The 15000-nt window shown below is 51.1% G+C and overlaps 3 protein-coding genes across 3 annotated transcripts in view; 2 read left to right on the top strand and 1 right to left on the bottom strand.

Annotated features, from left to right (window-relative positions):
* Positions 1-77, top strand: part of LOC311399705 (uncharacterized protein) — a gene marked incomplete at its 5' end in the record, with an annotated part of 16790 nt that extends 16713 nt beyond the window's left edge. Inside the window, one exon of the mRNA XM_084488808.1 lies at positions 1-77. This exon is cut by the window's left edge and continues 167 nt beyond it.
* Positions 78-346: 269 nt separating this feature from the next.
* LOC311335121 (perforin-1-like) lies at positions 347-3960 on the bottom strand. Its single transcript, XM_084463402.1, is given in 7 exon segments — positions 347-810; positions 813-1656; positions 2035-2184; positions 2186-2247; positions 2427-2565; positions 3115-3689; positions 3926-3960. Coding segments are annotated over 6 exon segments (1773 nt in total). The 5' UTR covers positions 3651-3689; positions 3926-3960; the 3' UTR covers positions 347-768.
* Positions 3961-6014: 2054 nt separating this feature from the next.
* Positions 6015-11218, top strand: paqr4a (progestin and adipoQ receptor family member IVa; the record flags this gene model as incomplete). Its single annotated transcript, XM_084488721.1, has 3 exons — positions 6015-6288; positions 9273-9491; positions 10788-11218. 3 exons carry the CDS (start codon positions 6015-6017, stop codon positions 11216-11218), a joined length of 924 nt encoding a protein of 307 aa, XP_084344847.1.
* Between the last annotated feature and the right edge of the window lie 3782 nt (positions 11219-15000).

Below are 15000 nucleotides of genomic sequence, written 5' to 3'. Positions count from 1 at the left end.
TCCCTCGTGTCGCCCCGGCTGTTGTCTCCCATGTGTCGCCTTTCCCATAGTGTCCACACACGGCATGATACTCTAGCGTACGCTCACACACGTCATGTCGACGTCATGTCGACAACACAGAACGTCTGACTCGATGACCGACTATCTGTCAGCGATGAATAAAGCGTACACCAAAACAATGTGCGTCCTTCTTTCTGCTCGTGGGTTTTTAGAAGTATCTAGCGCTGACAGGAAGTCCCAACCACTTCCTTCACTCATCAAGCTCGCCACGGTTTCCACCAACTCAATTTGAAATAAAAACCGAAAAAGGTGCTGCTGAGTCACATGCTTTATTCACTCTGAATACTACATTCTGAATTGGTGGTACAAGCATGCCCAAAAGCAGCAAAGACACGCTGGTTTGAGATGCAGTAGGCAACGACAAAACCAAGTTTTGAAGTGTATACATTCATTCTATTCTATCCTATTCTATTACAAACAAAAATGTAACATTGTTGATGCTGTGGTTTGAGCAGGTGTTGCAGTTAATATAGCAGTAAGTAATAGAAAAATATACAAGTAATGTCCTCTATAAAGAAATATTAAATAATTGTTCATTGCACCAAGCATAAACATGGATAAGGAATAAAATACTTTTGAAAATGTGCGTTTGCTAAAGTTTCCCGTGCGTTATCTATCAGTTTTTGCTTTGCCTTTTGCAACCCCATCAGCCAACCAGAACTATTAGCCAGCGGTGTAATCACGCACAAAACGTCAGCCTGTCACACCTCACGGTACCGGGGAAAACGGGGAAGCCGGGGATGCGCCACTCACTGATTCCCACCCCCGGATACCCCCGGAAACACCCCGTTCTCCTTCAGGAGGGCCTGCGGCATGCGCTGGCTGTGGCGCGAGACGAACGCCTTCTGCAGCTGCTGGCTCATCGGGGAGGCTTTGTACTGCGTGCAGTCGGCTCCGCCCAGACTGGGCGCGCACTTCACCTCCCACTTGAAGTACAGCCGGCCGTGCTGCAGGGCGCACACGTCCTCCTCCACGCCCTGGCCCACCAGCCTCTCACAGTCCCCCAGGAGGTCGTTGTCCCATCCGCTGTCCTGGTCCCACACCTCCAGGCGCAGGGTCCGCCCGGCGGAGAGGTCCTGGTCGCCCAGGTCGAAGACGCTGCCCCACGTCGGGTTGTTGTTGTTCGGCCACACGGGGGTTTGTGTCTTGACCGTCCCGGCGAAGGTGAGCCTCACGAAGCCGTCGGTGGCGGTGCTGTGATCCCCCCACAGCCCGGTGGCCTTCTGGACGGTGATCACCACGCGGGCCATGCCCCGGCGCGAGGGGCAGCAGTCGGGCGTCACGGCCCGGTCCCCCTGGCAGCTGCAGGCGCAGGGTTCGCTCTGGGAGCGCCGGACGCCGGCCTTGCACGGCTCGGAGCAGTTCCGCAGCAGCGCCCGCTCCAGGACGTAGTGCGAGATGGCCGTGCGCAGGTGCTTGCGCTTCCCGTCCTTGTCCTTTTTGGGCAGCAGCTCGTGCAGGGCGTTCAGGGAGTAGGACACCAGGTTGGGGAGCCGGGGCACCGAGTCCAGCCAGGCCTTGAAGGCGGACGGGTCCTTGCCCGCGGAGAAGAGCAGCTCTGGTTCCGTGGTCTCTCCTCCTTCTACCTCGGTGAACCTTTAGTGGAGGAAGGTACATTTGGAAAATGGTAAATGGACTTTTGTTTTTACAGCACTTTTCTAACCAGTGACAACTCAAAGCGCTTTTACGATATTGCCTTCACCCCTTCATGCACAAATTCACACACACCGACGGCAGTGTGTCAGCCATGCAAGGTGACAGTCAGCTCGTAGGGAGCAGTCAGGGTGAGGGCGTCTCGCTCAGGGACACCTCCACACTCAGCTAGGAGGAGCCGGGGGTCGAACTAGCTTCTACCTCCTGAGCCAAATGCAGCCAAATGGGGGGATGTGGCTCAGGGCAAATGGTCATATTAATAATAATAATAATAATAATAATAATAATAATAATAAGCTCTCCATGGATGGCTGGGATCACCTGTCCTTGAACATGCTGGAGAAACTGGACTTGCTGTCAGATTTCTCGATGTCCTTCTTGCAGTGCTTCCATTCGGATTTCAAATTGACGCTGGGGACGGTCAGAGAGGCCTCAGCCTCGAGGCACATGGCCACCTCGTCCGCACTCAGGCTGCAGGCTCGCCTCGCACTGCCTGATGCTGGTCACCGCCTTCACACTCCCGCCCAGTTTCACCTGTCAACAGGTCAGGAGGAACGGCGGCCCCAATCAGAACGCATGGCAGCATCATCGGATAGCACGGAAAAAAATAATACGGCAATGCAATTTTAAGTTTGAGTTGATGATTGAATATATACTTGAAAGAGGATTAATTCATGGCTTCCTGATTCAAAAGGCAATAGTCCTATCTTTACCTGAGTGATGTAATGGGTGCCGTAGGTGCTGATCAGTTTGTAGAAGCGCTGCTTGTTCTCAGGGGAGAAGGTCTTGGGAAGGTCTTTCAGCGCTGCGTAGAACTCCTTGTGTAACCTCGGCTTGTGTACGAGCCGAAAGCTACCCCCCCCCGTTGGACACAAAAACATCACGTCATCAGCAGTGAATCAATATTGAATCCACAGTGTAGGTGGTCTTTAAAGACCTGTAAGTAACCACATGCCTACATTCAAACGTGTACCTACATCTTTGTCCATTACATAGTAAATGGACTGCACTGATGCAGCGCTTTTCTAGCCAGTGACAACTCAAAGCGCTGTACAATATTGCCTAACGTTCACCCATTCATACACACATTCACACACCGACGGCGGTGTCAACCACGCAGGGCGACAGCCAGCTCGTCAGGAGCAGTCAGGGTTAGAGGCTCAGGGACACCTCCACACTCAGCTAGGAGGAGCCGGGGATCGAACCAGCAACCTTCCAGTTACCAGCCAACCTGCTCTACCTCCTGAGACACATGCCCCCCTTGGGTCAGGGGAGTGTCATAAATACTTGGCCTGTTAAGCCCTTTGGGACTTTAATGGTGATTAAGGGCAATACAAATACAATTGAATTGAATTGAACTGATGGAGTGCAGAGAAAGATGTCTTCATGGACCAACCCTACCTGTAGTACTCGCAGGAGATGCTCTGACTGGTGAAGCTGAACTTGTCGCTCTTGGTCTTCTCCATGGAGTATTCGGCCAGTTTGGAATTGCTCCCGGCCATCATCACGGAGGCCGAGTTCACCGTCGCAAAATCCAGATCCACCTTCCAGTCGTTGGTCAGCGAGGAGGAGCTGGAGCTGACCAGGGCCTCGCTGGAGCGATACATGCTGCTGGACAGCTTCATCTTGCAGTTCTGGTTGGGCCTCCAGTCCGTCACCGACAGGGGCAGCTTCTGCTTCTTGCCCTCCATGAAGGGGTTGGTGCACAGGGTGCACGTTTTGTTCCTGTCCTCCCAGCGGTTCAGGTCGATGACGAAGGCCCCTTTGCGGGCCATCTTGGTGATGTCGAAGCCTTCCCCGGCCAGGTTGATTCCCGGGGGGAAGTCTGCTTTCTTGCACTGGCTGGCTGTGCCTGCATCGCATGACTGACGGCTACACTGGAGCAGAGACAGCAGCACACCGACGCAGAGGCAGATGTTGTTGGACATACTGCGCATACTGTGTCTGTTTGGCCGATTTGACCGCTTTGGTTTATCCTGAAAGACGATGAGAGTGATTGTTATATTAATACAAATATTAAAAAAGGATCAAAAGGATGACATTAGAATGTACATTTCTGTCCTAACAAAGTTTCCCTGGTTAATTTCACAAAGCACAGTTATACACCATCGGGTACATAGTTATCTACCATCAGTGAGAGGTAAAAACTAAATCACACAGTCGTAATAAGATGTTAACAAAATGCAAAGAACAGACGGAACACTTGACTCACTGGGGTCCTCCAACCTGTTGTTCCACCCGCCTCAGATGCGAAATGATGAAGTGCAGAAGCATCGGTTCGCTTGCTCGTTTAATACTTGACGAGAAACCCGTTGTTGACGAGTGTGTGGTTATGAGGTGTCTGCGGTCTGGGGGGGAACAGAGGAAAACTGAATTCATACTCTATCGAGAACAAGAGGAGGGGCTAGTGGTTCCTTTGACGGGGCTGCGACAAAAAAAAATGCAAACCAAAAAGGCAGATGTTTGTTGGCCTTCCAGTTGACGAGTGTCGAGTGAGCTGTCGTTTTTCTGAAGTGGTGGCTTGTGGTCAGATTGTGTAGGCCTTGATGAATTGAATACGATTAGAATGTATGATTAGATTGTATGACATGAGTGGAGGCCTGTTGCAGATGCATATTCAGTATATAGAAGCACTCATGGTATATTTGTCTGTGAAACATTAGTGTTGCTTTACTATAGTTGTTACATGCTTTACATGCTTTCACTATTTATTGTTCAGAACAACGCTAGGAGGATCTGAAATATAGCACTTCTAGGGGTTCTTATGAAATATAGCACTTCTTTAATATATGCCAGTGATAGTGGTAGTTTTTAACAGCCTGACATAATAATAATAATAATAATTATAATAAAAATAATGACATATAATAATTAATTATGTTTTAGTGTCACTGAAGCATTTGTTTCGTTCTTTGTTCAAAAGTCGAAGAGAAGTATAATATATATTCCTGCAAACCAAACATAGCCCTAATTCAGACCCTCAGTGGACGTATGGAAGAGAGCGCGTCGCCGTGAAGGGTGCAAGCAGGCGGGCAGGCGGGCAGGGGGGGGGGACATCACAACACGAGTGGCGTGATCCTGGGCGAGTCTCCTCGTTCAACCTCTTCCATTCGCCAGCCCGCTCCCTCCGCAGCCTCTCCCGTCAGGAGAGCCACACCACGTCACAACCTCCGGTGGTGTCGCTCCCACACACCGCACCGGCGCTCTCTACAGCGCTGCGGGCTCCTGGTACCGAGAGGCCGGGTCCGACGAGCGAGACGCGATATGTCCTGGAAATAAATACACAATGGAAACAGTGGTGGGAAGCGGTCTACCGTTTTATTTTTTTTAAAAAGCACACTGGACTTGGTAGGATATTACATAGACCGATCCGATCCGTCGGGCATTGTCTGGAATCTGCCGGCTCAAATCTCAGCCTCGGCGCTCAGCGAGGGCATGCCCAGGACGGCTGCTGCTGCTAGCCGGCTGCTACCGCTAGCACCGCCCGGTCACCCCGACCGCCGCCGCCGTCCGGTCGTCCGTCCTCCAGCATCCAAGCAACTGGTCTAACCCGCGTTTTTTTTAACCCGCAGTCACCGCGGACTGGATCTGATGGATATGAACACACGACCACGGATCGGTCTCCAGGCAGAGTGGTCTTCTTGACCTCCACGCGTAGACCACCGCTGGCATCCACAGAGAAGGGTTATTCAACACTTGATGTATGCAGCATCAGTTGTGAGGGGTGGGTGATCGGAGGCAGGTAGCACGCTGTTAACCCCGGACGCCCCCCACACCCCTCTCCCCTCTCCCCTCTCCCTCCCCGGCTCGGCACTTGCATGGATCCGATGCGGGATGGTCCCGCAGCCGTCGATGGACACGTCCGGGTCGCCGCCCGCTCTCGGGGTCGCTGAGGCGGGACTCGTCCGCCACCATGAGGCTCATTTGGTTTGCTAAACACCCCCCAGCTTCTCCTTCTCCTCCTCCTCCTTCTCCTCCTCCTCCTCCTCCTCCTCATTCTTCTCCTGCCTGCCGCAGCTTATAAAGACCACTGATGCTCGATGCCAAATGTGATGACCCTCACGGACCCGCACCATGCACGGGGTTGGCCGTGTTTTCGTCGACCCCCGCGGATGACACGCGTGCGGTTCTCCGACTCGACCAGCGGTCAGCGAGCGACAGCGACGCCGTCGCCGGGCAGCGGTGACCACGCAGCGGCGTCGGAGGGCTCCCCCGACCGCTAGCCCCGCACCGTAGCCCCCACAGCGGGCTATGTGGCTAACTGCACAATACAAACACATCGGTCACCACCGGCAGCACCAATGGTGCCCAGTACGTTTTTAATCGCAATATTCCTCCTGAATTTGTATATAGGTGTACAGTCTTTTTTCTACGTGTTTTGGGGCATCGTTTTGACCGTGATGGTCGCCATGGCGTTCCTGAGCGGACCCAGGCTGCTGGACTGGGCCAGCTCTCCTCCTCACCTGCAGTTCAACAGATACGTCCTCACCGGGTACCGGCCAGTCTCCTCCCTGCCCGAGTGTGTGAGGAGTCTGTTTTACCTCCACAATGAGCTGGGGAACATCTACACTCACGGTGAGTAACCGCTGACGGGAGGTCATGATGTTAGAGGAGAAGGGCTTCTCATGTGGTTTTTTACACCTATAATAACATATTCACAGATAACACTGATAGGCTATAATAATATATAATAATATAATAATTGTGATAGTACTATTTAATAACAACTCAGTAAAGATCATGATCATATGTTTGTGGGTTTATTTGTGCTTGTTTGTGTATGATTTTGCTTTGTTGACTTTTGAAAAAGATGGCTTAGATACACACTTGTAAACAGTTTGTTGTGGTCGAACAAACATCAACTTTAGGTTAACAATCGCATGTTGACCTGCCACAGCCTGAGAGCAATCACCGTAACACGGCGACTGTATGCAAATACGCTCGCTCGGGGAGAGAGTACTGAGTGGCTCAAGGGGAAAGTAAGTCGACAATGGGGGACTAGTACTGTACTGTACTCATACTGTAACCCAGGCTGCCCCACTCCAAATGAGTCCCAAAATACCCCTGCCAGTCCCCCCTAGCCCCACTACCCTCAGCTCCACTAGACCCCCAGCCCCCAGCCCCCCCCCCCCCCACCCCCACCCAGCACAAACTCATGGCAGCATGCGAGGAGCTTGTGAATGACTTGGCAGAGGCCCCCGTGGAGAGGCTCTGTCCGGGACAACAGCTGTGTGTGTGTGTGTGTGTGTGTGTGTGTGTGTGTGTGTGTGTGTGTGTGTGTGTGTGTGTGTGTGTGTGTGTGTGTGTGTGTGTGTGGGGGGGGGGGGTCGTGCAGATAATACTTAAAATAGATGTGTTGGATGGACATGCACTGTTTCACCTGGCTGACGAAAAAAAACAACCAATGACATTGGGTTGACAGGGCGTTGCAGGAGACACAGGTGGGATGCGATGGTGTCTATGGACACACGGTCATGTGCGTGTGTGTGCGCGTGTGTTGTGTTTTTTCGCCTTGTCGTGTTGTATTTCAAGGACCCTATTTTGCACGCCAAGCACTAAGTCCATTCCCGCACACACACACACACACACACACACACACACACACACACACACACACACACACACACACACACACAACTCATAGGAGCTCAGCTGCGTTATGTTATGTGTGCATTAGCGTTTCCACCGAATGCTGTGTCTCATTATCAGAGACAAGCCCAGGCACACACACACACACACACGCTGAAGAGAATCCGGTCTGAGTGTTGTGATGTTCTTATCATTTATTTATTCTGCCGTTTATTATGCATACATACAGGTTAACCGGTGAAATGTACAACGGACAAAATAAGTTCCATTAAAGCCTCTGTAAAAAAAAAAAGAAAACATATCTGTAAGCAAGGCAAATGGATTTGAAAGGAGCTGCACTTCAGCACATTAGGTGCTCAGTGAAAGACTCGCCAAGCTGCAATCAAAACCCAGCAGCAAACAGGACACACAGGTCATCATCCATCCATTCAGACCTGTGTGTGAGTTTCTGGTACTTAAGGATAACATCAGCCGTTATCGGACCTTGGCCGCCCGTTTCTAAGCCTCCTCAGAGACATTGCTGATTACATTGTGTGCCCATCACCTAATTACTCCTGCTTTCATGTGACATATTAACAATAATAATGTGTTAGTGCAGGGGTCGGCAACCCAAAATGTTGAAAGAGCCATATTGGACCAAAAAAACAAAAACAAATATGTCTGGAGCCGCAAAAAATTAAAAGCCTTATATAACCCTTATAATGAAGGCAACGCATGCTGTATGTATCTATAGTAGCTATATTAGCTTATCAAAATGACTAAATTAACTACAAATACATAATGAGCCTTCATGATTTAGGCCAAGTCCACACGTACCAAAACGATCTTTTTTTTCTCCGTTTTCCCTGGCATCGTTTCAAGAACATTTGCGTCCACACGGATCCATCTCAATACGACTCAACACGCTACTTCATGTTCCAGGCGTATAGGTGGCGCTGTTTTAACCCTTTTGATCGTCTCAATTGGCGCACGCATGGCTGTTGTTTGTTTGTAAAATGTGGCTTATGTGGTTGTCCATCAGTCTTTTTTGCTCAGCGTGGTGGCACAGGAGCATAATATTTTGCGTAGTGGTGGGCCGTTATCGGCGTTAACGTGCTGCGTTAACGCGAGACTCTTATCGGGCGATAAAAAAAATATCGCCGTTAATCTATTCTCAAAATTGAACTAACCAGAAGCTGAGTGTTTAATCAAATATACTGTCCATAATCGCGCCATATGCTGGAGACAATGTAGCAATGATAATAGAAACAACTTGGGTGAGCGATGACACGTTTTGGGTTGATCGTGACATCAGAGCGTCGAAATAGTTGGTGTTGTTGTTGTTGTAATAATCCAAATCTTCCTCCGAGCTACCCGCCTTGGTACGGCGGTAGGCGGACGCGTACCAGCCGTCTGCCGTCAACGCCGCCGCCCCGGCTGCCGCGACGCGCACCGGAGACGAGCGTGCCGTGGACCTGTAGCGAGAGCACGTCCCGGCGCCGTTATATTTTCCCGCGTTTGAGTTTGTGATAGTAAGCGTGTAGTAAATTATACTAGAGTTTGTGATGCATTTTGGAAACAGGAGATGAGCCCCTGGTCTAATGCGCCACCTGGCTTGAGAAACCCCATCTTTTTCCATTTTCAAACATTTTTGAAAAAGCTCCAGGGAGCCACTAGGCGGCGTTAAAGAGCCGCATGCGGCTCTAGAGCCGCGGGTTGCCGACCCCTGTGTTAGTGTAACTAAAAGTGCCACTTTACAACTCAAAATCTCCAGGACCTATGCCACCCTAACCCTGTTCTGATTGATCCCTCCTTCAATCATTCGCACACGCAAACTCCCTATTTCACTTGGAAATGCATACAAAAATCACACAGGCTAGACAGTCTTGAATAGGGAAATTGCAAACATTAAAAGCAGATGTCTCTCTGCCTCTCTCTGCCTCTCTCTCTCTCTCTCTCTCTCTCTCTCTCTCTCTCGCTCCTCTCCGCAGGCATCCCACTGGTCTGCTTCCTGGTGCTCATGCCCCTCAACATCCCCTGGTCCCAGATCAGCGTCACCTGGCTGGGCGTGGTCCACTTCCTGGCCTGCCTGTCCCCCCAGCTGGGCTCCGTGGTGTACCACCTCTTCATGAACCACGAGGGCGGAGAGCCCGTCTACCACACCCTGCTGAAGCTGGACATGTGTGGGATATGTATGGTCAACACACTGGGTACGCCGCCCGGCTCTCTCTCCGTTTACGACTTACGTTTTGGGGGCGTTCAGCAGACGCTTTTATCCAAAGCGACTTACAATCAGTACATTTATCAGAAGAAAGAGAAACGACAATATATCTCTGTGGGTACAGCAAGGATGTTCTGAACAAGTGAGTCGTGAGTCTTTTGTGGCAGCTGGTGAGCGACTCTGCGGTCCAGAGTTCCTTTAGGCTTTCCGTTTTTAGTAGATGAACTTAGGCATGAGATGTGGCTCGTGTTATATCCCTGACCCTGTTGAGGCCGGGGATATAATATACAAAAAAAAACCACTCTCACCGCATCCTATAACATATGTAAATGAACCGGGCCCATTCGCAAAATGCAAATCGTAAAGATTTAGGGATTTGTGAGGAAATATTTTGTTGGTGCGAGCGTAGGTTTACCTGTCTAGCCGGTTCGCTCTGTGGTCCTCCCTGTCGACCCGTCAGCCACCTGAACAAAAGTGCTTCATGGTTAAACCTGTCGGCTCTCTGCCCCCGGGCGGGGATGGAATGTGACAGGACTTTATCCGTCTCCGTGTCACCTCGTCAGACTCGCTCCGGTTCTTCGGTTCAGTCCGATCCAAAAGTGGTTATGCCGGATTTAAGATATCCGTTCTACCATTTTACTAGCAGGCACTTTTATCGAAAGGGACATGACATGAATTCCTCAAGTAAGCGAGCAAGTAAGGGTGAGGCATCTTGCTCAAGGACTGCTGTTTCAACAGAGAGCCAAACACCCTTATCACCACCCAGACTAATCCTGCTATCTTGCCAGTCTCAGGAAAGGGGAACCGCAGGGCAAAAGCTTGCATGAAAAGCCTTTTGGATTGAAAAACCCAAATCCTTCAAACCATGGAGCTAGCGTTATTTATCTTACTGTGAGTTGACTTTTGATTCTCCGTCTCTCTCTCTCCTCTCCGTCTCTGTCTCTGTCTCTCTCTCTGTCTGTCTGTCTGTCTGTCTCTCTCTTTGTCTGTCTCTCTCTGTCTGTCTCACTCCTTCTCTCTCTCGCTCCTTCTCTATCTCTTTCTCTTCTCCCCTTTTTCTCTCGCTCTCGCTCTCTCTCGCTCTCTCTCGCTCTCTCCCCATCCCTCCCTCTCTCTGTCTCCCCCTCTCTCTCTCTCTCTGCCTCTCTCTGGTCTCTCTCTCTCTGCCTCTGCCTCTCTCTCTCTCTGGTCTCTCCCTCTCTCTCCCTCCCTCCCCCCCCCCTCCTCCCCTCCACCTCCCCCCCCCCCCTCCCACCCCCCCCCCCCCTCCCACCCCCCCCTCCAGGCGCCATCCCCATCGTGTACAGCACGCTGCTGTGCTACCCCTTCACGCGCACCCTGGCGCTCATCACCTACATCCTGCTCTCCAGCTACGCCATCTACTGCGCCGTCACGGCCAGCAGCAGCGTGCGCCGCTTGCGCTCCTTCGCCTGGCAGCTGCTCTTTCGCTTCACCTTCTTCCTGCTGCGCTGGGCGGGCGTGGGCGGCGGCAGCCCCACCTCGCTGCGCCACTTCCTCACCATGGACGCGCTGGCCGTGCTGGGCGGGATCATCAACATCACGCGCATCCCCGAGCGCTTCAGCCCGGGCCTCTTCGACTACTGGTGCAACAGCCACCAGATCATGCACGTGCTGGTGGTGGGCTCCATCCTCTACCTGCACTGGGGCGTGCTGGACGACCTGCTGTGGATCAACAGCTACCACTGTCCGGACTGACCGGCCCCCGCCCCTGCCCGGGCCCCCCCTTCTGCCTCCCCACTGAGGGGGGAGGGGGGCAGGGGTTTATACAGACCTCTGGGAGGGGAGTGGGGAGGGGAGTGGGGTGGGAGGGAGGGATGGGGGGATGGGGGGGATGGGGGGGGTGTTGCATCGTGGGACTGATACTGACTGGCTGCTGTCTGGAACAGAGAACATGGGATTTGGAGGTCACACCTGGAGGGGGGTGGGGGTGGGGGGGGGGGGGGGGCGGGGGGGCGACGGAGGAAGTGCCACCCGCCGGAGGTGCACAGGCGCTGAATGTTCATATCGCGTGTCCCGTTTCCCCTGTGTGTGTGTGTGTGTGTGTGTGTGTGTGTGTGTGTGTGTGTGTGTGTGTGTGTGTGTGTGTGTGTGTGTGTGTGTGTGTGTGTGTGTGTGTGTGTGTGTGTGTTCCATGCGAGTCCATTCGGTTCCCCCCTTTGCCTTGCCACGGAGGTGAGCAGCCTTGCTCACCCACAGGAACACCCCCTCCCTATATGCTGTATATAAAAGTATACAAACACAAGCACACATACTACCCTGTCGTATATACGAAAAGTTACGAAGATTAACCACAGCAGAAACTTGAGTATCAGGTTCTCCTCAAGCCATTAGACGGGGCGTACTATACCACGGTGTTTAGCGCAGAGGAGCTACGAGAGACGCAGAGCCTCCACTTTAGTTTCGCATTGATAAGTAGTTGGCATGGATGACTTAGAGGAAGCATGACCAAATAATATCACATTTTTACAAAAGGGGAACTACTATCGCTCTCAGAAGTCACTTGTGCTACTACCTATGCATCATATCTAGACACGCACACGTAGACACACGCGCACACACACACACACACACACAGCCACACACACACACACACACACAGAGACACGCAACACCGTCCTTAAGGTCCATGCTCCATGCCACCGGGGGGGTTATTGCACAAAGCACTCCTAGACTCCTCGTCGTGAAGTCACTTGGAACTACTTGAGTTTATTCTTTTTTTTATTTATTTGAATGAAGTGCTGCTTGCACGAGCCGTCCTTCTGTGGTTCAAGTTCATTCCTGCCAAGACCACTCCCCCCCCTCCGCCCCCCTCTGCAATGTATATCCACTGTGGAAAAAGCCCGCCCCCTTAGTTCGATGACACAACCCAAACAGGGTGTGGCGGTTCATCCGCTGGCCTGCGAGTGAGGTTTTGTTTTTGTGTGTTGTTTCCCCCCTCTTAACGCGCGGTGCATCCTGCTCATCGAGACGATAGTATCGCCCCTCCGTCGTGTTTTGCACACCTGAACGAGCGCCAGTACAAACAAAGGCAGTCTGATGAGGGAACGCCTCCTTCCCATCCCCCCTCCCCCCCTCCCCCCCCCCTCCCCCGGTGAGGGAAGGGCTTTGAAACCCGCGGGACATAATGAACGAGCTAACCCATCCGACCGCCGCGGATCCAACCAGAACCACCGTGGTACCAGCTCCAAAGTCACCATCGCAGACGCCACAGGGGAACTAGCCACAGTTCTAACCGTTTTTAATGTTTTCCTTTGACAACACAACACAATATCTGTTGTGGCCCGTTTGGCCAGCGAACACAAATACTTCAATCCATCGTTCTTTGGCAGTGGATAAAGAAAGGGAAAAACATGAATCATCCCAGAACAACCAGAACATGAATTAGGGACTGGCATTCAGCTATAAAGCTCATTAATGGCTATGGTGTCCCAGGGTAGAGTGCCCACCGTAGACCTAAAAACACATTTTATTAAAAAGATTAAAAAGAGGTAACTCATTCCTTTTTTATTTTTTTATCAATACAATTCCTTCTTTGTTTATCAATGGTGGGTTCTACAGTTCTACTAGACTTCCAACGGCCTATAGGAACAATGGTGTGTGTGGTCTTTTGAGGGCTGAGTCTGCCCGGGATGGAAATACAAGTTCTGCAGGAGAATGTTGAGCAAGTCAAACTTAGAACTCAGGTCAGGCCGGGGCACAATTACAATTCCAGCAGCGCTGCTAAAACTGGCTTCGTCTACCGTCTAATGTAGACCACACTATTACATTCATTGTAAAGATTTATTTATTAATCGTTATTTAATAATAACTGATGTGAAAAGTGAACAAGGATTACAATGGTTCAGAGTTTGTTTTTAAACTATGTGTGTTGTTGCTTTATTTAAAATAAGAGGGCACTTTTGTTTTTTTAAAGGGAATGATTTGCCATACACATTGGATGGAGCTATGTCACGTTTTATTTGTATATGATGATGACACCTGGCCCAGTTGATTCAGGGGGCTCTCACACTAGGCCGTCTGTACCGTTGCCAGAGTACGTTTTGCCCCCTAAAGTCTAGATCGTGTGGCCAGTGTGAGCACGCCATCCGTACTCAAGTACAGTTCAACTCCGTGGCCTCAGTACACTTCGGAGAGGTGTGTTCAGGCCACAGTACAGATGCAATCGTACAGGGAGCAAGAGCACACCTGAAACGTACAGGGGCAATCGTACTTGAGTACGGTACAGGGACACTTTGCCTAGTGTGAGTGCGCCCCCAGTCCATTGAGGCCCTATTCTCAAGACGCCATTTTTCGCATTTTTTTGGAGGCTAGCTGCTGTTTGAACCAGAATGGCCAGAATGAACTGGACTGCTTTTTTTTAAACAAGGAACCAATCGAGTTTGGCTGAGGCTGTCTTTTAACACATGTATTGTTTGGTTCAACCCCATTTTTAAGTAGACAGGAATGAACCCCTACACTCCCCACCACCCCCGATTTGCGTGTCTGTCCGGAGCCATTCTGTGTTTTGAGTCGGGACGTCCCACTAATGATATGAGATGGTTTGCTCTGTCCTGTCCTGCTATACCGAGGCACTGCTATGAGTGCGTGCACTGTTGACTTGACTATTTTATTTCTTTATCGTTTGGTTTCATATGTGTTTGTGGTCACCGTTGTTTTTTTTAACTGTTATTTTTGTGTGGTCGTTTCTCAGCAACGTGCCCACCAAGGTTTGTGATGTGTCACGTCCCCCACCCCTGACTCACTCTACGTGAGAGAGGGCCCCACGATCAGTCTCACACTTGGCCACAAACACGCACACACACACACACGCACACGCATTAATTAATAGTTTCGCTTTGCAAGCGGAGACCACTGAGCATGGTAACCACTGGGTCCCACGCGCCCAGTGGATCGCCGTTTATCGCTCATCGCTCACCGTTAGTCGTAGATTAGTTACACATTCACGGTTTCCCAAAGGGCTTTAGGTCAAAAAGAGAAAAGTAACATACTAAACCGCATTTAAAGTCTGTATATTTAATTGTAACCCCCATGTATGTAGAGGATACACATCCCAGCGTAAACTATACTCCGAGACAATACAAACGTCCTATTTATTTAACGCAGTACGGCGAGCGGAACAATACGCCTGAGAACGCACCGCGGACGGCCGCGGAACACACACCTGCTCTCATGTGCGTCTGACGGACTCTTTGAGTGACACCTGTCCGACTAACTCATCTAACCACGTGTGGGTGTCACTACCAGGCAGGGTAACCATGAGTACTGTCACCCCTTTTTTTAACCACCACGGTAGGGGATGGTCCCTCCGCTTGTGCGTAGGCCGACCCCACTGCGAAGGGATATCTATGCACTTTCAGATGTAAATAATGTAGACCTGTATGTTTGTACAATAGGCGTCGCCGGTTTAACGGGAGGGGGCTGTATAGAGTGGTGGGCCGTGATGGGGGTGGTGGTTGTGTGTGTGTGTGTGTGTGTTT

Source organism: Micromesistius poutassou (genome assembly GCF_964030765.1).
Source record: "Micromesistius poutassou genome assembly, chromosome: 1".
NCBI classification, from domain to species: domain Eukaryota; kingdom Metazoa; phylum Chordata; class Actinopteri; order Gadiformes; family Gadidae; genus Micromesistius; species Micromesistius poutassou.
The sequence above is the reverse complement of the archived record's forward strand: the minus strand, read 5'-3'. Positions and strand labels throughout refer to the sequence as shown.